At 38.3% G+C, this 22,179-nt stretch overlaps 3 protein-coding genes and 1 non-coding gene across 4 annotated transcripts in view; 1 reads left to right on the plus strand and 3 right to left on the minus strand.

The window, feature by feature from the left end:
- Positions 1-5,803, minus strand: part of CBG23037 — a gene marked incomplete at both ends in the record, with an annotated part of 6,555 nt that extends 752 nt beyond the window's left edge. Inside the window, 7 exons of the mRNA XM_045244613.1 lie at positions 1,709-1,927; positions 2,310-2,435; positions 2,631-2,905; positions 3,318-3,506; positions 3,965-4,082; positions 4,393-4,740; positions 5,732-5,803. Of these exons, the coding sequence (XP_045097693.1) occupies positions 1,709-1,927; positions 2,310-2,435; positions 2,631-2,905; positions 3,318-3,506; positions 3,965-4,082; positions 4,393-4,740; positions 5,732-5,803 (1,347 nt within the window). The remainder of the gene's footprint in view (positions 1-1,708; positions 1,928-2,309; positions 2,436-2,630; positions 2,906-3,317; positions 3,507-3,964; positions 4,083-4,392; positions 4,741-5,731) is intronic.
- A 929-nt stretch (positions 5,804-6,732) lies between these two features.
- Positions 6,733-15,108, minus strand: Cbr-klp-6 (the record flags this gene model as incomplete). The annotated part of the gene is made up of 14 exons (XM_045244614.1): positions 6,733-6,820; positions 6,874-6,980; positions 7,366-7,805; positions 9,863-10,124; positions 10,343-10,412; positions 10,468-10,546; positions 11,493-11,709; positions 11,934-12,435; positions 12,755-12,810; positions 12,853-13,063; positions 13,162-13,266; positions 13,969-14,272; positions 14,694-14,826; positions 14,869-15,108. 14 exons carry the CDS (start codon positions 15,106-15,108, stop codon positions 6,733-6,735), a joined length of 2,814 nt encoding a protein of 937 aa, XP_045097694.1.
- A 1,902-nt stretch (positions 15,109-17,010) lies between these two features.
- CBG28917 lies at positions 17,011-17,082 on the plus strand. The gene has a single exon. It is a non-coding gene (tRNA).
- Positions 17,083-17,414: 332 nt separating this feature from the next.
- Positions 17,415-21,990, minus strand: CBG23035 (the record flags this gene model as incomplete). Its single annotated transcript, XM_045244615.1, has 10 exons — positions 17,415-17,612; positions 17,807-18,105; positions 18,152-18,439; positions 18,627-19,087; positions 19,524-19,621; positions 19,676-19,909; positions 19,953-20,099; positions 20,147-20,397; positions 21,101-21,345; positions 21,890-21,990. The coding sequence occupies 10 exons, from the start codon at positions 21,988-21,990 to the stop codon at positions 17,415-17,417; spliced, it is 2,322 nt and encodes a 773-aa protein (XP_045097695.1).
- Positions 21,991-22,179: the final 189 nt, after the last annotated feature.

Genomic DNA, 22,179 nt, shown 5'->3' on the forward strand with positions numbered 1-22,179 from the left:
TTTTTTTCAATTTCATGTCCGGCAGGTAAAAAACGTAAAAAACCACTGTCGGCGACTTGAAAAAAAGGCTGTCAGGTGCCGTGGCCTAAGTTTCTCACTGAAAACCCTCGTCCCCCGGCGGCACCTTTTTTTGAATTTTCTTCCTTTTCAACGCCGTTTTTCGGGGATTTCGGATTTTCTTTGAATTTTTTCGCAATAATATTCGAAAAATAGACAAATTTTAGCACATTTTGATGCAATAAAAATTTTTGGTCGGAGTCTCCCTTTAAATTTTGACTTGTTCGAAAATAATGAATCTGAAAGAAGTTATGAGCCAAAATGTGAGGAAAGCAATGTTGTCTCAACATATTAACTCATAACTTGGTTCGATATTTATCTTTTCAAATGGCTTAAACACTATTCTGTAGAGCGTAGAAATCTCTATGTCTTGGAATTTGAGTTATGTGAAAATGTTGAGTTTGAAGCAGCTGAATCGCCGAAGTCCGCCTGAGCTGCGCTGACAAGTTCTGAAGAGGTCGCTTTGGTCTATTTTTTGAGCCTATCTATTTATCAGAAACGATGTATTAACTTACTTTTAGATTATATTGTAAAGCTTAACAAGTTTTACATTTTACAATTTGATTCGTTCAAAAATATACGATTTGAAAAATGTTATGAGCCTAGATGGGAGAAAACCAAAGTTGGCTCACATGTTGACTCATAACTCACTTCAAAATTCATGTTTTTGGATGATTCAAGTTTCAAAATGTAGTACTCAGAAAGCTCTACAAAATAATGTTGAAGCCAAACAGTTTTTGAGTTTCCTTGTCCTCAATAAGAGCAATTGTATATGTGGTTCGCAGCCACATATGTCTAGAAGTCCACTTTTTTGTAATTCTTCCAGGAATCCATATAAATTAAAACCATCAGATCTTTTTCAGTTTACAAGGTGTTTAGAGGAAATTAAGAATGTCTTGTGTACGACCTTTAAAGGTGGGGAGACATGAAAAAAAATAATGTTCTCGAAATTCCTTTTAAATGTGCCCCTCGAGGAGTTGAACTTGTGGGGGTTGGGGGTGCGGCGCCACTACCGACTGAGCCACGCAGGTAAAGAGAAAGCGGCCGCCCGATTGCATACATAAAGGCGAGGACGACATCTGTACGCAGAGTGACATTAAGCGTTGTACACCGTCACGGTAGAACGCATACCCTGGCTCCAAAAATCCTCCGAAAAGTCTCCTGTCCCCCCACCTTTAAGGCTGTAAAGTTACCAAATGTCGCTACCAGTTTTGGTTTTCTTTTTCTCAAAGCTGGAAAGATTCAACTTTCCGGATACTTAGGATGCTTATCCCAACCTTCAAAATTTTTGAAAATCCAAACAAAACAATGACGAACACTTCCGGAAGGTGGTCCCTAGACACACAAAAAAAAACATAAAAGTGTCATTATCCACCCCACGTTCCCCCCATTGTTCAACTTCTTACCTCCTAGTTTTTTAGCGTTTCCGGTTGTTTTTATTCTTTTTTTTTCAAAAAAAAAAGAGAAGAATCTAGGAAAAGATTTGTGTGTCTGGGGGAGCTGGAAAAAAGGGCATTCCTAACATTTGATCGAATTTATATGAATTCCTGGAAGAATTATAAAAAAGTGGTCTTCTAAGGTACAAGTTCAAGATAAACTCCTCAAGAAGCTCCTAACGACAAACTTTCAAAATGGTAAATCTAAAAGAAACCTGTTGGAACGGGCACTGAGCATTGGTGGTGCAAATCTGATTCATGCGTGGATCAGAAGTCGGCGATGGTCGACAAACGAATTTCCGTTGCTTATCATCAATAAGTGTACATTTCTCTCCTCCCGAACACTCGTAATCATAAAAACATTCGATGGATCCAAGTGTGGCAGATATATCCGTTTCACATGTCGCTAAATCTTTGGATTTCGGTGTGCAGCGCTGGAAAAATAAATGATGGGATGGCTTAGCAAATGCCAACTAGGCCAGACGTATCGCAAAATTTGCTGCATTTCCAAACCGTCCACTTCGAAACCAATTATCTCCATTCCTATGAAAGATATCAAAAATTTTGTCAACTGATAAACTGTTTATCATAACATTACCAATATTTTATCAATTAACAAAATTTTGATATCTCTCACAGGAATGGAGGTAAGTGAGCTGAAAGTTAATGGGTTGGGTGGGCTTCTATTAGAGGAAATACGGCAACTCCAAAAATTCCGAAAAGTTGTGACGTTAAAACACTGAATCTTCTTCAGAATAGCTATATGGCCTTCAAAACTTAAAATTTTGAACTCCTCTCGGACAAGATAAAACCTACCTGTCCCGATAAGCAATCCGAATGGTAGATGCATTGCCGATGCTTTTTCAGAATATCGTATCGGCATACTGTAATGTTTCGATCCACAAATCGTACTCGCCCCGAGCAGCTTTCTCCCATTCGGCACTGAAAAAAAACGTCTGAAAATCGAAATACCATGAAACCTGTATTAGAAGGGCCCTGCAATACACAGGAGGGCCCACCGGAAGTACCTTGGAACCAAAGTAGGGCCGGCCTTCCTGATACAAGCTTTTTTTCAATAAATTCAGATATTTGGAATTTCAGAAACTCCTGAAATTCAAAATTCTAACTTTTCCTTACATGATAATCATGTTGGCATACCGTAGCCATCGGATCAATTGGCTCATTCTCCACCACTTCCACTCCTTCTCCAATTTTCGTCTTCTGAATTCCAGAATTCAAAAGTTCAGAATCCACTTTTTCCTCCTCCTTGACAATCACTTTAGTCGTCCGAACCGCTTCACCATCGTGTTGTCCAGAAACTTCCGGCACATCTTCTATTTTGACATAAATCGGAGATTTCGACGAATCCAAGTTTTTTGAAAAACTTATTGAATCATCATCGGCTCGTTTTTCTAAAAAATTGTCAACTTTTAGAGCTCTCCCTATCTTGAAATTAGCGTTAAAATGGATTTTGTTCAATCTTTGCATACTTTTAACTTTGAGCCAATTTATCTCGTTCCCTGTCAAAGATATAGAAAATGTGTCAATTGATAAAATGTTGCTGATATCATGATAAACATTTTATCAGTTGACAAATTTTCGTTATCTCTTATAGGAACCGAGATAATTAAGCTCACACTTTACAGTGTGGAGGCCCTTCGGCGCTCAACTGAACAAAAAAAGAAATCACAATAATTCTGTGACATAATTGTTTCGTGTTTTGTGCAGCCCAATTATCTGATAAGAAAATTCTGGGCGGCTTCTTCAAAGAAAACGTCCTAATAAAATTTTACGACTTAATTGGACCAATTATAAAGCACTTACGAAGGGTTGAAGTCAGTAGGCTTCCTGGTTCTGGCTCTCTGTCGAAAATTGCTCGAGATTCGGCAAAAAACCCATTATTTTCAATGGGTTTTGGGGTTTTTGGAGGTGGTGGCGGAGACGTCGTGGACTTCTGAAGCTCCATAGAAATTTTGTGTTTGATAGGGATCACATATCCGTCGGTGACCACATCTGGAAGAAGAGTTAGTTGTTCGTTTGAGTTTGACTGAATTTATCTCGGTTTCTATGAGAGGTATCAAAAAGTGGTCAACTGATAAAATGTTTGTCATAATATCATTAACATTTTATAAGTTGACAACTTTTTGATATCTCTCACATGAAACGAGATGTATAGGTTTGGAGTTGACAGCTATGCGCCCTCCAACTTGAGCACCCGCCGAGCCGGCGGCTTGAGGCGGCAACCACCAATTTAGAGCTTATATATCTTAGTTCCTGAGAAAGATATAAAAAAGTAGTCAATTGATAAAATGTTTATCATAATATCAGCAACATTTTGTTAGTTGAACATTTTTTGATATAACTTACAGGAACCGAGATAAATTGCTTCAGAGTGGTGTGATTTTTTTTGCTTAAACTCTCAAACAAAACTACCTCCTCAAGCAAAAACAAAAAATTTTTAAAATTCCTACCCCCGTACTTCCAGCATACTCTATCCTGCATAGCCGTACTAAAAACACACAAATACTCCATTGATGGACATTCGGCGTCAGATTCACATCTCAAAGGGACCAGTGGTTTTATGGGATTCTGAAAAATTCTTTAAGATGAATTTCCAGATGTTCAGATGTACTCGACACATCATTTCACCAAAGTACAGTGTACATGAAAGATCGTCATCACAATCGGCGTCTCGTTCACACGCAGAATTCAGTTTTCCAGGCTCAGGAGCATTCTTAGAGAAGACGTCTTCAGAGAATTCTGAAGTGACGATTAGAGAAAATTCTGGGAACTCGAAAACATTTAAATTGAAGCACAAAAAACATTTATTGACATGGACATATACAGACGGACACAACAAGCATAATTAACGACCAACGCTCAAAGAAGGGTATCTGACCATACCCTGTCTGGCTGGCGAAATATATCCTCCTGTTTGAATCTGACAACTTCCAACTCCATTCTTCACAACACAGACTCCTCCATTTGCACAATTTGAAGACGTGGAGCATCCAGATGGAAAACCATTTCCACCTCCTCCATTACTCGAAGACAGACAGATCTTAACACCGTTTACACTTGGAGTACAGTATAGCCCCGAGCGACAGTCCGTGTTGTAGTTACAGTAACCTCCTTCATCTCTCTGAACGCCTCCTCCTCCATTGTTGGATCCTCCACCTGGAGAAACTCCTCCACCAATGCCACCGTTGTAGATTGGAGATGATGGGTTGTATTGGTTACCACCGGGCTGGAAAAATGTTCGCCTTATTTTGCTGATTCGAGATACCCAAAAATTATTAAAATTGAGCGAGAACTAGCTGAGGTACGGAGGTTTTTATCCGCAGGGCGCACTTACACGGAGGTGATCAACGGCTAGCGCGACAACAAGAACCTCCACTTGTCGCGCTGGCCGATGACTTGATGGTTTTACAAAAACTGCTCTATCTCGGCTAGTTTTCACTCAATCTCAATAATTTTTTGATTTTTAGATTTAGCAAAACAAGCTTCACTTTATTGGTTTAAAATTCAAATGAAAAAAATCTGAAATTAGGTCAATTGAGCCGGCTGAGAAGGTTTATAGCTCGTTCTGCATATTTTAATTTCGTTTGCCTTGTTTTGCTGTTTTCAAATATCAAAAAATGGTCAAAATTGGTCAAGAACTAGCTGAGGTACGGAAGTCTTCATCCATAGGGCGCAATTACACGGAGGTGATCGGTGGCTAGCGCGACAACAAGAACATCCACTTGTCGTGCTGGCCGATGACTTGAAGATTTGTAAAAACTGCTATAACTCGGCTAGTTCTCACCCGATTTTGGTAATTTTTTATATATTTCAAACCAGCAAAAGGAGCTTTACGTTAGACTTATATTTTTTAAAAGAGAAAACCTAAAATTAGGTCTTCCGAGTAAGCTGAGTAGAGCTATAAGCTTGTTTCCAATAATCTGAGTTTGTTTGCCTTGTTTCGCTGCTTTCAAATATCAAACAATTCTCAAAATCGAGCTAAAACTAGCTGAGTTATGGAGGTTTTTATCCGCAGGGCGCACTTACACGGAGGCGATCAGCGGCTAGCGCGACAACTACAACTTTACATTGTCGCGCTAGCAGCTGACTTGAGGATTCACAAAAACTGCTGTAACTCGGCTAGTTTTCACCCGAGTTTGGAAAATTTTTGATATTTGTAATTAGCAGGACAAGAGCTAGCCTACTGACTAAATTTCATTTTACCAGACCACACTCACCTGGGTACCACCTCCAATCACATATCCATCAGCAAAAATGAGCGAAACGAGCAGCACAAGAACCGGAACCATGCGAATTCTCTTTCCACAGAGTAGAGAACTCTGTTATATTTATCTCCTTGAGTCTTATTTGTCTTTCGCACTCTCCAAAGTTTTGATAATTTAACTTTTGGTGAACTTCAAGGTTTTTTAGTTTTTTTAGTTTTTGCTAGTGATCAAAAGTAAATATTCTATGTTTAGAGTGAGAAAAATAGATATAGAAAGGTCGAGAAATGAGAAAAAAAGTCAATAAGAAGTGTGAGAAATGGTCAATAAAGCGATGATTAGTCATTGTTTCGAATAAGGTTAGGTTTGGTTTCAAAAAATTGTACCGTCAATTCCAAAGATAATAGGGTTCGAGAAAACTATCATTTTAATACAGAAAACTAAAAATTCCTAAAACAAATTTTACATAATATTGTTCCTCTTTGAATTTCCTATTCAATACAAAAACAATTTTTTGAAAAACTCCATTCCACTCAAAGTTACAGCCATTTTAAGATGCCTCTCCCTGTCTCCCCCTCCTTCACCCCTAAGCCCCGCCCCTTTTACACACAAAACATAGCGGGCGGCGGAACCCGGGAAGTGTCGGCCGCTTGTCTACCCTACCCCTTATATACGCGTTGCGTTTTCATAGTTCTTGTTCTTCCGAGAACATATACTAAAATTGGAACAATACAGAGAAGATTAGCATGGCCCCTGCGCAAGGATGACACGCAAATTCGTGAAGCGTTCCAAATTTTTTGACGAATTTTAGGTCAATGTAAGAATAATCAGTTTATCAAGAAAAATGGTCAGCAAATTTTTTAATCAATTTTATTAGGAATAGATAAGAAGAAGAAGAGATCGGTCGGCGAAAAAAAACCCCAAAAATGACCAAGAAGAAGAAGACGTCTGAATGTTTGCCCAGGCGGTAGTAGTAGTTGTAGTACCCATCCTATTTGTATATGCAAATTTTTCGTTCACTTCGCTTTTGGTTTCTTCGATCCACTTCGACTTTTGATGGCTGTCGTCGAACTGGCCTTCTTCATCGACTGTTTGCGTGTCTTTCTGGAATTTTCGACATGGACCATTGGATTCTGCGAAAAAAGAGGTGTCCTTACCTATTCTCATTGTCATCAACACCTTTGAGTACGGTCTCCAACGCCTTCACGGAGATGTTGCGATTTTCGGCGGATTTCGCGTTTTGGACAAGCTTCTCGACGCGACGCTGGAAATTGGGAATATTAGAGGGAATCAACTTTGTGTTCAATTATCTCGGTTCCTGTAAGAGATATCGAAAAGTGGTCAACTAATAAAATGTTTATCATAATATCACAAACATTTTATTAATTGACTTATTTTTGATAGCTTTCACAGGAACCGAGATAATTGAGCTCAAAGTTTAGGTGGCGCGTCGCTGAGCTACGTGGTCCGCGTTTGAGACCCCTATGCTTGCAGCTCAATTATCTCACTTCCTCTGAGAGATATCAAAAAGTTGTCAACTAATAAATTGTTTATCATAATATCGAAAACATTTTATCAATTAACACTTTTTTGATAGCTTTAATGGGAACCGAGATAAATGAGCTCAAAATTGGGGGTCCTTCTATTACAGGTTTTACGGCACCCCTTACCGTCCTATTAGGACCTTCTCTGGCTCCACCACTCCCAATAGTTGACACACTATTCCTTCGACTATTCGCTCCTCTTGGTCGTTGTGTTCCCCAAAACGTAATATACAAATTGGAATTCGCCAAATAATCGGCAAATTCTTTGGTAACTGGCTTAAACTGGAATGTCTCCTCGTGCCCATAACTGGGGGTATTCCCAGACACCGTTGGCGTCGTTGTCATTTTCTTTGATCCAAAAAATCGGTATTTGCAATTAGACTTTAAGATTCGTCTGGGGAGTCCAACTGCGGAGATCACTTTCACCTTGAATGCAATATTCTTGCCAATTAGTTGTGATGGATTCTCCACATATTCACCTCGTAGCTCTTTTCCAGTTGTCGAGCATGGAGAGAGACCAACTGTTAGAAGTCCGATTTCTTGGCCTGGAAAAACTGGGTAATTTCAGAAGTTATTCTGAACAAGCCGGTTTGCTGGTGCGCCGAAGGCGCAATTTGACCTAGTTTGTACCCTTATCTTTCTTAAGAGACCACGTCAATTTATATTTAATTTTCAAGTTTTTCAAAAAAATGTTTTCTATTCACGTAAGGTCACAAACAAATTCCACGTATTCGCAAAAAAAAAACTCAGTTTCTTGTAAAATCATCCTCTTTGAACTTTATTGCTTGATAATTTCCAAGTTCTTTCTTATTGTTAAGAAGCTCTATGCACTACGCTGCACGCCAAACAATTTGTGAAAAACGTGGAACGGCGATTGCTGGCGCTTTTCTCATGCATCGAGAAAAGAGCGAAATTCAAAAAGTTAAAAATAAATTAATTTGTTCGTGAGCCGACATATGGATGGATTTGAGACTCTAGGCATCACTTTTCCCCTTAAATTTCCCTCTTCTAGGTCATTCCACGTCGATTCAAGCCAAAAATGCCACGCCAATAATAGCACGCCAAATAAAAATGCAGCAAATTTTGAACAGAAATAATAATTTTCCCTCAAATCTACAGTAATCCGACTGCTTCAAATCCTATCAGGGGTCTCAATTCTAAATTTTATGGGTTGATTTTAATATCAGCAAATTTCTCGTAAAATTATGGACAAATCCTACCTATTTTCATTAAGAATGGTTCGACAGATTTTTTGAAAACTTTCAGAAACCTTCAAAAATGACAAAATTCAGTTGATTTTTTAGAAAATCTATCAGGGCTTTTATTTTTGGGCCAAATCAGACGTTTTTTAGATCATTTGATTTGTTTTCAAATTCTCTACAATTTCTACCTATTTTGAAAAAAAAAAATTTTAGACCCAGAATTTTTTAATGCCAAGAAAAGCTGATTTTTCCCTGTATCGCGAAAAGCGCTAATAAATCAGAAAAAAATCAGAAAAACTCGATTTCCAATATTATTCGCCGTGCGCTGCTTACTGTCGTTTCATGTTCTTCTATTCGTCTTTCGATTGGTCGAAAAAGCGAGAAAAGTATTAAAAGGCCCGAAGGGTCGCCATGTTTTGGGGTTCATGGTTAGGTGTGTTATCACTGAACGTCCCCCAGTAGCAAAAGATTCAATCTAAAAGGTTTAAAAGAAATGAAATGGCAATAAACGGCTTATGCATGGCTTCTTATAATAGTTCAGTGAAAAAGAACTCCTGGCAATTATCCAACAATAGGTCCTCGGAGACCACGGGCGGGGGGACCCTTTCATGTACTGAGCCTCTACGTGGCGAAATGGGATCAATAGACGAGAGTCTGGATAATCAGTACACTTTTGTTATTTTTCATAATTCGTACTTTTCGTTAAAAAAACGTATTTTTTCAGTGAATTTGGACCATTCTCAGAAGTCTGGAGGTCGTCTGTCAGGTTACTTTGAACATTTTGGAGCAGAGATGAGCGGATTTCCTTAAATATTATACCTTATACCTTATACCTTATACCTTAAATATTATACCTTATACCTTATACCTTATACCTTATACCTTATACCTTATACCTTATACCTTATACCTTATACCTTATACCTTATACCTTATACCTTATACCTTATACCTTATACCTTATACCTTATACCTTATACCTTATACCTTATACCTTATACCTTATACCTTATACCTTATACCTTATACCTTATACCTTATACCTTATACCTTATACCTTCAATGTGTAATTTTTCAAACCTTATACTGATTGATTTATTACTTTACCAGCTGGCTGGTGTGCCTCTCGGCGCGATTTAATCTGGGTTTTTATTTTTGAGCTGAGCTCATGCTCATTTTTCTCGGCTCCCATGCAAGATATCGAAAAATTGTCAATTGATAAAATGTTTGTGGTATAAGGATGAATAATTTATCAATTGACAACTTTTTCATATCTTTGACAGGAGCCGAGATAAATTCTCTTAAAGTAGGGGTCCTTCTAGTAAAGGTTTACGGTATACTTCTTCCTGAAGGCTGATCATTTTCTATAGGTCAAATTGAAATTTTTCAAACCCTCGTACCTGACAAATCCACAATCGGAAACTGCTCCTCAACATCAATCAAATACGCTAAACTTTGCAGAAAGACCACAGACGAGGCGATGAAAACTGGAGAATCCGGGGGCTCGTAAAACGGATCTCTCTCTTTTGGCATATTCCAACCATCCGATCCATCTTGTTTCGCTTCATACATTTCTTGCATTCCGTAGTATCGATTCATAAACCTCGATTTTTCCCAGAGGAAATATGTGTCTTCTGAGATGTTGTGCACTTTTATCCAGATCTGAAATTTTAAGGTTACTGTGGATTCTCAGAACATTTCAAAAATTTCAATTCGTCGGGATTAAAGGTTTTGCAAATTTCGTAGTCTAAACATCAAAACCTACTCCATGAGTCATAGACCAGCATCCAACTCAGTTTTGGATCATCTTTCAATTCAAGACTACTTTTTAAAAGTTTTACATATTTTCTAGGTCAAAAATGACATCACCCCCTTCCTACCTCTGTGAGTCCACTCGTCAGTCCGCGCATCTCGGGTGACACCAAAACGATTTCGAATTTCACATTTCGTCTGCAAAAGTAGTAATAAGTTGGCAGGTCGAACTTTCTGGAAAAGAGGGACTTACCCCAACTCGGTAGCCATTGCATTTGCGCGTTGAACCAATGGTAGAGTGGACATTAGCTCTTCTTCAAGGATTAAGTCTCCTGAAAATTGGCATTTTGAAATGGCATAAACTGGAAAAGGTAGGCCTTGAAAAGTTCTACAAAACGGTATAACATTCGACATAGCAAGATTCTCGGGATCAGGACCAGGTTTCGGGGAAAGTTTGTTTCGTAATTTTAAAGGGTGTATCACTGGAAACACGGCAACTCGCTTCAAACTTGATATTTTTGATTTTTCTAAATTAAAAAATGTAGATCATAAAAAGTCCCACAAAATGGTATAAAACTTTAAATAGCTAGATTTACAGGGTTAGGAACAGATGCAATTGAAGAATGTGTTCTGTAATTTTGAAAAGGTATCTCATTGAAAGTATGGTAACTCGCTTCAAACTCAATATTTCCGATTAAAACAAATTGGAAAACGTAGATCTTTAAAAGTTCTACAAAATGGTACAAAAGTTGAAATAGCTAGGGTTTCAGGGTGGGGAACAGTTGTCATTAAAACTGAGGAAAATCCGTTTCATGATTTTCAAGTATGTCTCCTTTGAAGTACGGTAACTCGCTTCAAGCTCAATATTTCTGATTAAAATAAATTAACAAACATAGATCTTCAAAAGTTCTACAAAATGATATAAATTTTAAAATGACTGGATTTTCAGGCTTTGGACCAAGCACCGTGGAAAATATGTTTCGGCATTTCAAAGGGTATCACACTTGAAACATGGTAGTTTGCTTCAAACTCAATACTTTCAACTGAATAAACTTTTAAAATGTATATCTTCTAAAGTTCTATAAAACGTTAACAATTTTCTGAATTTTCCATATTCGAAGTATTGACCAGGAGGCGCAAACAAATCGGTTAGTTTTTAGTTGATTTTAGGACGATTGGCATGTTCCAGCAAAGTCAAATTTTATATCAATCAATAATTCTTTTCTAGCTTCACTTTCTTATTCTCAATTAACTCTAAACTTCAAATCTAGAACTCACTCTTCGAACCTCCTCCAATTCCTCTGTTCCCCAGAGCCGCCGCATGATTCTGGGCAATTTCCGCCTGTGCCGTATCATAGGTGATATCGGTTTTGATGCCTTTTTTCGTGGGATTATTGAACACATACAAATGGTTTCCACCAAAAAATACACGATCGTTTTGTTGGAGTTGCGTCTCGCCGTGCACCGGTTTTCCGTTGATGAAAATGTCGAGATCCTGGAAAAATGGGAAAGGTTGAAAGCCCACCCAAAACGTTAACTTTGAGCTCAATTATCACGATTCCTGTGAAAATTATTAAAATTTTGTCCACCAATAAATTATTTATCCTAATGTCACCAATATTTTATCAGTTGACCACTTTTTGATATCTTTTACAGGAATCGAGATAATTACTGATAGCGTCCTAGCACATTTTCAAGCACCCATTAAAACAAAAATACCTCTGAGCATGGATTCAAAGTGACTTGATTATTCCCATCATTCTTCAAAACCACATGTTGTTGTAAAATCGACAAACCACTCATTTGAATGAAATTCCCAGAACTTGTTGGCTTATTCCCCACCACTGTCTCCCCAACTGGTATGAAATGCACAATCACATTCGTCAGCGCCGGATCCTCGTTCAGATTCCAAAGATGACACATTTTCCGTTTCTTCGCTTCCATTTCAGCCTTCTCACTGGCACCGCCAGCGTGTTTCGCAGCTTCCTCGGCGATTTTCTGTTGCCAACTCTTTTCCATTTCTTCCATTTCCTTTTGATTCTCCGCTAGTTGCCGTCGAAGCTTTTCGATTTCTTCGTTGCTGGCGTCTCCCGTGGCTCCGCCCCCTTGAATCTGGCTTTGAAGACGGAGATTTTCTTCGCGAAGTTCTCGAAGAGCACGTTCGGTTTGATTCTCGTTGACCACTGCGTTGGTTTTGATGGATTTGGCGCGGTCGGCGAATCTGGAAGCGAGTTTATGAGGTCGCATAACTTGGCTCAAAATCAGAATTTCTTTTTAACTCAAAAACCAAAATATAGAGCTTGATAAGATCTACAATATGATATGTAATTCTAATATATACAAATGCAGAGTTCTCAACACAAAAATCGTAGAACAGTGGATATCTCAAGGCTACTATACCCTTTGAATTATGTGCCACATCGGTTGTTTTGGTATTAAAATAAAGTTGTATTTTATATTATTTTGTAGATATTATTGAGTTCTACATTTGACTCTTTGTTTCGAAATAAAGTTCAGATTTTGAGCAGAGTTAAGCCTACCTCAACGTGGACAAGGTCTCCTCGAAATTAATGTCTGCTGGAGAAATGGCGGCAATCTAAAACATCATTTTCAGAACCTTCTAAAAACCTTAACCTACCATTATTGTCTTACTGTTCCCACCCAATGCATTCTTCAGCAGACAAGTTAACACCGAGTCTCGATATGGGATTTGCATTTTCTTTCCTCCTTTCGCTTTTTGAGAATCGTGAAGTGCTTTGATTACCCTGCCAAGGGTTGTTAAAGATTGATTGATAACGATTCCCTCTTTCAGACGATCCCCTTCGGTTCCGGCGGCTGATTGGCGTTCGCTGGAATGATTCTCATTGGGGCGCATTTGCATAAGGTGTCTGCTCTTCCACGACTACCACCAATCATACAGTGCACCACCAGTATTTAAATGTCTTACCTTCCCGCCAAATCTACCAGATTGATTTCACTTTTCTTCATTGACGTCCCACCGGCTTGTTTGCTAGATTTCTGATTGAATGTGATCTTGACAATAGTATGAGCTCTGAAAGCTTTCAGTTTGAGGTCTGAAGGTTTGAGCTCAATTATCTGGATTCCTATAAGAGATATCAACGTTATGTTTACTGATAAAATGTTGGTGATATTATGACAAACATTTTATCAGTTGACAAATTTTTACTAGCTGTTAAAGGAACCGAGATAATTGAGTTGCAAGCATAGAGGTCGCAAGCGCAGCTCGGCGACTCGCCAATCTACAGACTTTGAGCTCAATTATCTCGGTTACTAGGAAAGATATGAAAAATCTGTAAACTGATAAAATATTGGTGATAACGTACCAAATATTTTGTCAGTGGACAAATTTTTGATATCTCTTATAGGAACCGAGATAATTGAGCTGCAAGCAAAGGAGACGCCAACGCGGCCAACCGCGTAGTTCAGCGGCGCGGCATGCTTTACTTTGAGCCTGCTTATCTCGTTTCCTATAAGAGATTTCAAAAATTTGTAAACTGATAAAATTTTTATCATATTATCACCAACATTTTATCAGTTAACACATTTGTGACAGGTCTCATAGGAGTTGAGATAATTGAGCTTAAATATTAGGAGTGCTCTCTGAACTTGTACCACTCATAACTTCATTCAAACTCAACATTTTTGGAAGAATCAAATTGGCAAATGTAGATTTTAAAAAGGACTACACAATGACATAAAATTGAACTTCTGAAAAGTTTCAGACTTGACTCACCTACTACTCGTCGCATTCATCTGTGTAGCAGCAATCGTTCTCTGCTTCGTTCCCTCCTCAATTTTCGCCTCAATCTCCTTGAAACTATTCACGGGTACTGTAGTCAAATTCTCAACGTAGAACCCATTTTTCGGGTGCTCCCTGACTTTCAGACCTCCCTTTGGCGGCGGTGTAGATGTCAGCAAATCCCGAACCTTTTCGCAATAAATCTCCATCATTGACACAAATACCTCGAATTGCATATTTTTCTTTTTATTGTCAGCGATTTGTTTGAATAGTTCCTCGCACACGATTGGGACAATTCCTAAATATTCAGATAGATCTTTGAATTTCCTATACAACACAAAAAGAATTTTTCAAAAATCTTCATTCCAATCAAAGTTATAACTATTTTACGATGACTCCCTCTTCCCCCACTTTCCCCTTAAGCCCCGCCCCTTTTACACACAAAACATAGCGGGCGGCGGAACCCGGGAGGTGTCGGCCGCTTGGCTACCCTACCCCTTATATACGCGTTGCGCTTTCAAATTTCCTGTTCTTCCGAGAACATATACTAAAATTGGAACAATACAGAGAAGATTAGCATGGCCCCTGCGCAAGGATGACACGCAAATTCGTGAAGCGTACCAAATTTTTTGACGAATTTTAGGTCGCATTTAACTTTTATTTAGGTTTAGAAAATACCTCTAATTTCCGGGCTTCTGAGCTATGATTTTAAGTCTCACCTTTGTTATTTTTAAATCCAACAATCGAATAGGATTTTCCACTTCCAGTCTGTCCATATGCAAAAAGTGAGCAATTGTATCCAGCCCAAGCATTAGCCAACACTCCACGGCCAAGATCCTCGAACACTCTTTTCTGAAAACGTCCTTACAAATGCGCTCCATTGAGAATACCTACCTGATCCGCATAATGTGCATTTTCTGGTTCAAAATATCCATTTTTCTTCTCTGAAAATCCATCATGCGACCAGTAGGAGTGATCATAGGTAAACCTTTTCTCCTCGTTGGTTTTTGGGTCACGGATTACAGTAGTTTCCTCATCTGGCATTTCGATCACTAGTTTGCAGTTTCGTTTAGTCTCCCGATCATTGAATGGGCGAACCCGGACAGCGACGATGATCGAGTCGCCCTTTCCCATGGTTCTGAAGTTTAAAAAAAAGAAATAAAAAAAAAAAGATTTTTAGAATCATATGGTTTTCTTTACAACCACCAACGCCGTCAGCTTTGAGCTCAATTTTCTCAATTTCTGTGAGAGATATGAAAAATGTGTCAACTGATAAAATATCGGTGATAATGTGCGAAAAATTTTGTCAGTTGACAAAATTTTAATATCTCTTAAAGGAACCAAGATATTTGAAATGCAAACATAGGGGTTTTGAGCGTCGCCGCACTTGGTCGGCTCTGCGACGTGCCTATACTTTGAGCTCAATTATCTTGCTTCCTATCAGAGATATCAAAAATCTGTCAACTGATAAAATATTGGTGATAATATAATAAACATTCTATCAGTTGACAAAATGTTGACATCTCTTATAGGAGCTTAGATATTTGAACTGCAAATGTAAGGGTCTTGAGCGTCGCCGCACTTGGTCGGCTCTGCGACGTACCTATTCTTTGAGCTCAATTATCTTGGTCCATATCAGATATATCAAAAATCTGTCAACTGATAAAATGTTTATCATAATATCACCAATATTTTATCAGTTGACAAAATTTTGATATCTTTTAAAGGGACACAGATAATTGAGCTCAAAGTTGGAGGTATTAGAGGAAGTACGGTAGAGTTCAAACTTTCAGATTCTCAGAGTCTAACTTCAACTGTAAACATTTAAAAAAGTTCAAAAAAAAGGAAAAAATATATATATACATATTTCACAACAATAACAACAAAAAAGTGTGTGTAGTAAAGCATGAAAAGGCGAAATTTTGGGGAATGAGAGGGGATACGTTGCCAGGTCACCCTTTGGGGTCACTAGGATACCCCGGGGAGGCAAAAAGAAGAAAAGTGACGGGACCAGAGAGAGAGAGAGAGAGAGAGAGAGTGTAGGTGTCACTTTTTGGGACAAAGAAGAGGGAAGATGAAAGGGAAGAGAATTGGTTTTTGGTGTGTGAAAAGATAATATTTGGGCGGCTCATTAAGCAGTTGAAACTAGGAATTTCTGTTCAAATCAAAAATGATAATGTGTAACTCGATGAGATCTACAAATTGATATCTAACTTGAAATCTAGAACACATAAATTGTTCCAGGTAGCCCCCGTTGCTTCTGATTCATTTGAATATATTCGAATTCAATATAATTATAACTTAAAGGAGGCGAGACAGCAAAAATTTCGGGGGACAGTTCGGGGGACGAAATCGCGCCGCGCTTATGTAGACCATCGGTCGTCAGGCGCCTTCGCGCCCCCGTAGCTTAGCCGCTAGCGGCGCTGTACCCCTGAGCTGCCTGTCATGAGTTCAACCCCTCATGGGGGTTCTCTATGCAAAATATCAGGAAAACTTTTTTTTTTTTGGTGTCTGGCCTCTTTTAAGGACAGCTTAATATGGACCAAATGTGCTATAATTGGATTAGCACCTTCAGTTATAGCCCCCCAACTGGACAAAGCCGGGGTCATTAGAGTGCCTAACTATAGCTCCACTTCTCCACAGCCCTTACCTACTAACCAATTTTATCCCAGGGTACTCTTATCTTCAAGATTGATGTACTTCAATTGTTTTTTGTTTTTTACCCATCTCTTTTATTGGAACCTTAAGGAACCTTAAAGATCCTTCGGAACCTTAAACGATTATTTAAAGTTACAATAACAAGTTCACTAGGTTCCAACTTAAGGTATAAGGGCCGTATTATTAGCACCTTTAACCTTTAGAAGTTCTTGAGTGCCTAGGAATTTTTTTGTATTTTTTACAAGACTTCTTTAATTCTTCATGTCCTAAACTCCCGTTTCCTTTAATGATAAATCCCTTTCCTGGCGACCCAACGTTGTGAAGAGACGCAGGAAGTATTAGACAGCTATACGGCCTCACCCTCCCTCTTCCGTGTGTGGGGGTATAGCTCAGTGGCAGAGCATTCGACTGCAGATCGAGAGGTCCCCGGTTCAACTCCGGGTGCCCCCTAGTTCTTTTTTTGCTTTTTTTGGTTTGGTTGTAAGCGATTTTAGGCTGTTTTATGTAATTTTTGGTCATTTTCACCTTCATTTTATTGAGCATCAAGTCATATGGGGTTTGCAAACGTTTGGAAATTTTGGAAATCTTTTGTAGCGTCCATATCCTTCGATTTGATTATGTAGCTTGGTACATAGTGCATCTATTCGACCCAAAAACAACCGTAACTTCTTTCGATTTGGCTCAATTTTTTTAAATACAACATTTTTGAATTTGTCCTGAAAAGACAAACAAAATGAGTATAAACATGAACATATTCGAATAAAAAAATTGTATTCACAAAATCAGAGTTTCGCCAAAACTGGTTCCTTCTCCATCATTGCCTCAATCACATCTTCTACAGTATCCGCCAACACGACGTCCATTTCATTTCGAATGTCTTCATCAATTTTCAGGTATTCTTCTTCATTGGATTTCGGCAGGACCACCCGGCGAAGACCCTCTCGTTGGGCAGCCAACACTTTTTCTTTGACTCCACCGATCTGAAATCAAAAATACTGTAGATTGCGGGGTTAAAAAAAACTAGAAAAATCAAGTTGCTAGCTTGTCTGGAAGTTAAGATAGAGCGGTTTGAAGGAAGGAGGTGAGAGACGCAGACAAGCAGACACTCTTACTGTCTGCTTCTCTTTTAAGGGTTATATCTCGGCTTCCACGTAACCTAGCAAGTCGGACCCACCGCCAAAACATGTCCCGTCAGTGAAATCTCTCCAGTCACAGCCGCATCGCTTCTCAATGGGACACCCATTGCCAAACTGACCAACGCACAAGCCAATCCTGTACCAGCAGACGGTCCATCTTTATTAACAGCCCCCGCTGGGAGGTGTACATGAATATCATTCTCTTCGAGAGTTTTCAATCCCAATTTCTCTGCATTTGCTCCTAACCATCCCTTGGCAACGAGGATACTTTCTTCCAAAACTTTTCCCAAATGTCCGGTAGTCACGATTTTCCCAGTTCCTTTGCATTTCGAAGCTTCTGGAAACGCGGGTTATTGTACCTATAAAGATTTTGGTTACTCTACCTATGGGCATAACCCTTCCTCCATTCGTCGTAACACTCAATCCGAAGCATACCCCTGGTGGTAAAGGTCTCATTTTTTCAACGATTTTCACTCGTTTCATATGTTTTGCTTTTAGGATTTTGTGAATATCGGGTTCTCCGATCTGAATAGGGAGATCCATATCCGGTAGAACGTCAGCTGATGGGTCAGAGTTTAAAGCTTCGGCTAGACGGAGGGCCACGTGGCGACAAACGGCTCCAACGTTTCGTTCAAGTTGACGAACGCCTGCTTCCATGGTGAATTCTTCGACTGAAATTTAGAAGATTAAGGATTTTGGACCTTGTAGCTCACTATCAGCCTTAAGGAAGCTTCAAGGTCATAAGCTAACTTTAATCTCGGCTTAAAGCTTAGCTTAGCTTATTAGCTAACTTTAAGCTTAGCTTATCGGTTCAGAAGAAAGAGGAACTCGGCTACTTTAAACTTTAAAAAAACTCACTCATAGCCATAATCGCGTGCCTATCCAAATTGACATAGTCCGGACTGATACAATGCTTTGAAAGTTGTCTGTTCACCAAATGATTCTCACAAATCTTGACTTTCTCCTTCATCGAATATCCACTCATTTCAATAATCTCTAATCGATCCTTTAGCGCCGGTTCCAACCTCTCAACATCATTAGCCGTCGCTATAAACATTATCTTGGAGACGTCAAATGGAATATTCAAATAATGATCGTGGAACGTCGAGTTCTGTTCGGGATCCAACAACTCCAAAAGAGCAGCTGATGGACTTCCCTGGTTGCCGGAATAGAGTTTGTCTACTTCATCGAGGAGGAACACTGGGTTGTTAGATTTGCAGTGCTTCAAGGCTTCAATGATACGACCTGGCATGGCTGCCACATAGGTACGCCGATGACCACGGATGTCGGATTCGTCACGGATTCCGCCAAGGGAGACTCTGGAATAATTAGGGATGCATTTTTGAAGGATCGTGTAGATTCCTGTGTGGTCGCTGCGTTCGCATAGCTCAACTAGTCTCAATAGAACTTCGAAGTGCTTATGACTTTGCCAAAGTTCGGCTTTTGAGAAGCTGAAACTACTAGTTGGACTACGCTGTTTCCTCTAATAATATTCCCTTTTTCTACGCTAGGATTTTGAGTCAGTTATCTGGATTTTTGTAGGAGATAAGCTCAGCGACCGACGAGCCAACCTATATACTTTGAGCTCAATTATCTCTGCCCCTTTAAAAGATATAAAAAATCTGTCACCTAATAAAATGTTTGCCGTAAAACTTTAAGTAGTTTGTCAGTTTACGAAATTTTGATGTCTCTCACAGGAACCAAGATAAGCGGGCTCAAATTATAAGATGACGCGTCGCTAATCTAAATTCATACCTCTGAAACTTCCTGCCCATACTCTCTGCAATCGCCTTCGCAATACTAGTTTTTCCGATTCCCGGTGGTCCCGTAAAGCATAAAATCATTCCTTTGACCTATAACATTGTTTTGATCTCCAGTTATCCAAATCTTTTGATCTCTCCACTCACTGAATTGTTGATTTTACAAACTGCCAAATGTTCTAGAACCCGTTGTTTAACATCATCCATTGACTCGTGAGAATCTTCTAGAATCTTTCGAGCCTTATTGATTTCGATATCGTCTACTGTAGATGTGTTCCATGGAAGGTTCGAGACAAGTTCCAACCAATTCATAAGGACAGTGTACTCGGATTGTTGGGGATTCATATTTTTCAAACGGTGCAGTTCGGAGAAGACGCGGTCCTGGAAAATGGGGATTTTCTTAGAATTTCCTAAATTTCCTCACCGAAACTTCCTCTGAAAACTCTATGGCACTCAATTTCTCCTCCAATTGTTCCACTTGATTTTTGGAATTTGGAATTCGTTGTTTATTGATTTTCTTTGGAATTTCAGAATTTCCTGGGACTGCCATTTTCAGTTGAAGTGCTTTTGTCTGAAATTTTAAATCTTAAATTTCAGTTTTTTGGCGCCAATTCTTACTTCTCTCTGCATTTGCATCCATTTCTCGCACATTTCCAGCCGTTTCTCCACATTTTTGGTTCCCAAAAAATCCAAAAATTGGGAAAATTCCAAATTTTTGATTTGTGAAACACACAAATCAGCCAATTTTCCATAATCGTGGTCGTCGATAGAATTGTGAATTTCTTGGGAGAATTTTAGGGATTCCGAGTTTTGAGCAAGGATTTTGGCTCCAGAAATCACATTCTCGATTGTGGAATGATTGAATTCTGCTGAAAGAAGAATCTAAGAATCTAAGAATCTAAGAATCTAAGAATCTAAGAATCTAAGAATCTAAGAATCTAAGAATCTAAGAATCTAAGAATCTAAGAATCTAAGAATCTAAGAATCTAAGAATCTAAGAATCTAAGAATCTAAGAATCTAAGAATCTAAGAATCTAAGAATCTAAGAATCTAAGAATCTAAGAATCTAAGAATCTAAGAATCTAAGAATCTAAGAATCTAAGAATCTAAGAATCTAAGAATCTAAGAATCTAAGAATCTAAGAATCTAAGAATCTAAGAATCTAAGAATCTAAGAATCTAAGAATCTAAGAATCTAAGAATCTAAGAATCTAAGAATCTAAGAATCTAAGAATCTAAGAATCTAAGAATCTAAGAATCTAAGAATCTAAGAATCTAAGAATCTAAGAATCTAAGAATCTAAGAATCTAAGAATCTAAGAATCTAAGAATCTAAGAATCTAAGAATCTAAGAATCTAAGAATCTAAGAATCTAAGAATCTAAGAATCTAAGAATCTAAGAATCTAAGAATCTAAGAATCTTCTAAGAATCTAAGAATCTAAGAATCTAAGAATCTCTCCGGGAGAGGTTTCTCCAGGCAGAAAATCTAAGACCTATCCTACAGTATGATTTGTAGTCCAATAGATTTTCTATTTTCAGTTTCTTAGAATTCCAGCTTCTGTCTCATATTTACCTCTTTCGCTAGAATCCTCAAGTTTCGAAACACGACATTTTGGAAATGACAATTTGTCAATATTTGCTCTATGCAATCCGATCACATCCAACGAGTAGTTCGTCGTCGAGTTGAACGTCCATCCAAACAACTTTTCGATGTAGGCAATTGTAGCTACATTGTATATTTTATCAGTTGATAACTTGTAAGCAATCACTACGTAGTTTGATCCTCCACGGGTCAGGTGCTGTTCGATTGTGCGGGTGCTGGAAGATTTTAAGATGATGTAGTGATTAGTTGAACTTTGAGCTCAATTATCTCGGCTCCTAGGAGAGATAACAAAAATCTGTCAGCTGTCAGCTGATGTATGCTGATGATTTTTTGATAAACATTTTATCAATTAACACGTTTTTGATATCTCTCATAGTAATCCTGATAATTGAGCTCAAAGGCTAAGGAATTTGGATATTTTGCGAAAAATCTGAAAAAAAGCTGAGAATTTCTAAGTTTTCCATTTTCAGCTTTTTCGAAATTTTTGTAGCGTTTTGAAGTTTTTGAATTCCATTTTTGAATTTCCAATTTTTCTGAGTTTTTTGGAAACTCTAAAATTTTGCGTTTTTTTGGAACTTGAATTTTTTTGAACTCGGAAGCCCACATTTTTTGGAGTTTCTGTAATTTTAGATCTTTCTGGAACGATTGGAAAAAAAATGGATTTTCTAGTTTTTTGAATGGTTGAACGATAAAATTTTTCGGAATTTTCAGAAGTTTCAATTTTTGAATTTCCAAAATTTAAAGAAATTCAGAACTCACTTCAATTTCGATCTAATTGGAATTTTCAGACTTGCTCCAGGTAGTAAAACTCCGCTATCAACGACAATTACCGGCAGTTCCATGGATTCTTCGAATTTCATTTTTCTGAAATTTCAAGATTTGATTTTTAAATTTTTTCCTCAAGTTTTTCATAATTTGAAATTTTGCTAAAAATTAAAAAAGTCACTATGAGAATAACTTTCAAAAAATTGTAAGACTTTTAAAAATAACATTAAAATGTATTTTAAAAAATTTGAAAATTCAAAAAAAAACCCATTCATTTGTACTAT

This window comes from Caenorhabditis briggsae (genome assembly GCF_000004555.2).
Source record: "Caenorhabditis briggsae complete genome, chrIII, whole genome shotgun sequence".
NCBI classification, from domain to species: Eukaryota; Metazoa; Nematoda; class Chromadorea; order Rhabditida; family Rhabditidae; genus Caenorhabditis; species Caenorhabditis briggsae.